Genomic DNA, 2,637 nt, shown 5'->3' on the forward strand with positions numbered 1-2,637 from the left:
CTTCAGGACCCCACCTTGATGTTTCGGGACCCCACTTTGGGTCCCGACCCCAACTTTGGGAAACACTGATTTAATCAACACAAAACTGAAAATAGTTTAAAACACTTTAGGAGCCCACAACTGGCAAAAATGTTTTTGTCTTCTTTCGGCTGTTCCCTCTTCAGGGGTCATTACAGCGAGACATCTTCCTCCATCTCTCTGTCTTCTGCATCCTTTGTCTTCACATAAACTACATCTGTCTACTCTTCAGCCTATAATCTCAGTCTGGCCTCTAACGTCTGATGATCTCTGATGCCTCCTCTTGCCTGTAGTCAGGTTGCAGAAACATCAGGTCTAGGAGAGAAACCCASACATCCCTCTCCCATTGACACTTTCAAGACTTTCATCAGAGGATTCATAATCCTTCTGAYGATCTTACTCCTAATTGTCTTCACTCTTGTCACTCCCATCTTCAGCTCTGTTTCTCCAAGTTTTGTCTGCCACCATCTCAAAACCATACAAAAATAAACATCAGTGCACATAAAAGAAAAACTGCATTGTTTTATTGCCATTTTCAGCATACATCCAACACCCCTATGCATTTTAGCTACATGAAGCATTTTACAATACAAGTCAATGTGTCAACAGAACAGTTTAAAAATTAGGATTCATTTTCTTTACATATAATACAATTTGCACACATGTTAATAAATATCAGTACAATCAAGTCAAACTTTTCACACACCATCTAAAACATCAGCCTTTAAAATTATGTAACTTTTTTTATCCACAGCTCATAAATATAGCCTCTTAGTTTTGTACAGTTCTCAAAAAAAAAAATCATACAAAATAATAGACTTTCGGATTAGATTACCCACTGGATAACCAATGATGCTCGATGCAAAATTTAGATTCCTTAAATCCCCATTTTAAATAATTAACTTTTTTATTTTTTGGTTGGGGGAGGGGGGCATGTTTTACAAAAATGTTTAGCAGAAAAGTAGTAAAAATGTTTAGTTCCAGTGGGATTCACAAAAGCGACAAAAACAAACTGAACTTAAAACAAAAAAACTGAATGTGGAGAACAAAACTTAGAAGGCATCTTCTTCAAAGAGACAGTATCACCACTGCTGTACACTGCTGTGTGATTGTTGTGTAGTGTGCGTATGGTGTAATATCACAGCATATCCACACAGAGAACATCCTGTGGCACGAAGTGAGTGAAATGAACTACACTGTTCTCCCTTTAAGAACTGTGATATAATGAGGTCACACCATTAATACTATTCTTTCCAAGATTTCTTTCTTTTTTTTTCGATCCCGCCTTCCATCGCGGGAGCCAACAAAAATCCAATATTGAACGAGTGTTTGTAAACTTCAACCGTCAACGTGATACGCAGAGACCCGGCGTTTTCAAAGTCCTGTGAAATGTTTAAAGAAATGTCAGGTCCTTCTACTGTACRTGCCTGCAAGCCACCTTCACAGACGCACAATGGCTTAGGAGTGCACAAGGGTTACGCACAAGTGGAAGATAATGAGATTCTGGGCACTCTCCTGTGAATGCATGAAGAAAACTGTTCATCTGTTAAAAGCAAATAAAGACAAATAGATAAAAAAAATCCAGAGATGATGGATTCTTAGTGTTGACTCACTGAACACTGTGGGAATAAAATATGAAGAAAAAAAAAAGCCTTTCGGGGCATATTTGTGGTTCATTAGGATGCTAAACTCCATTTTTCACAGGAAAGAAAGGCAGCTTCAGCAGAGGGTGTCGATCCTATAATCAGCCTGAAAATGTAGCTGTGGTTTTTCCACACCTCTGTAGCAGTCCTTTGTAGAAAAGAGGGAACCCTTTGCTGAAAGATGACTCGCCTTACACAGCTATACACACACACACAAAAAACACAGTATTCTTTACAATTCCTTTACATCAGCAGGACTGAACCGCATTCTTCCCTTTATATAATCAGAGTGAAGTCTTTACACTTTSTCCCAACAGCCCCTCTTACTTGAAAGGATCCACTTCAAGGCTGGGATGATAAAGTTGTGAATTTGTACTCTCCTCTCCTCCCACACAGAGGGAGAGGAACAAAATTGCAAAGTGATTAACTTGACTGCCTTTAGGCAGAGGATATGTAAACGCTGCAGACTGCTTCAGTGTCAGAGGCAGCTACGGTGTGTGTGTGTGTGTGTTGTGTAGGAAGGATATTTACACATTCACTGCTGTAGGTGTGACAGTTTTAGACTAACTGCTTGCATCCCTGTTTAGAAGAAAAGTCAGAAAAAGAAAAGAGTGCAAGGCTGACAATGCCTTTGAGAAGTAAAATCCCCCTTTTCCCTAAAACTTAATGAGCAGTTCTAACGCTCTTATTAGGCCCAGTTAAGATTAAATCCTTTCGAGAGCATGACAGCCTCCAGGTCCTTGTCTTCCTCCTTCTCCCGGAGTCTCTGTTCTTCCAGGAGGGCGACGAGGGCATCGCGCTGCTCCACCACCTCCAACATCTCGTTCAGGATCTGCTTTTCTTGAGCAAGCTCCTTCTCAGTTTTCAAATGGTCTGACCAAAACAAAACAGAATCAAGTTAGCGTACAAATGTATGGAGGACTGGAACTGACATGATTAGAAATAAAAGCAGAAATATATAAATGGACCAATAAAT

At 39.9% G+C, this 2,637-nt stretch overlaps 1 protein-coding gene across 14 annotated transcripts in view; it reads right to left on the minus strand.

Moving 5' to 3' along the window:
* Positions 1-520: 520 nt before the first annotated feature.
* The window catches only part of mical3a (microtubule associated monooxygenase, calponin and LIM domain containing 3a), a gene marked incomplete in the record, with an annotated part of 99,324 nt that continues 97,207 nt past the window's right edge, over positions 521-2,637 (minus strand). For all 14 annotated transcript variants that reach the window (XM_014016523.1, XM_014016527.1, XM_014016526.1 and 11 more), the window contains 1 exon segment: positions 521-2,534. In XM_014016523.1, the coding sequence (XP_013871977.1) occupies positions 2,350-2,534 (185 nt within the window).

The sequence above is a fragment of the Austrofundulus limnaeus genome, unplaced genomic scaffold, assembly GCF_001266775.1.
Source record: "Austrofundulus limnaeus strain Quisiro unplaced genomic scaffold, Austrofundulus_limnaeus-1.0 Scaffold147, whole genome shotgun sequence".
Taxonomy (NCBI): Eukaryota; Metazoa; Chordata; class Actinopteri; order Cyprinodontiformes; family Rivulidae; genus Austrofundulus; species Austrofundulus limnaeus.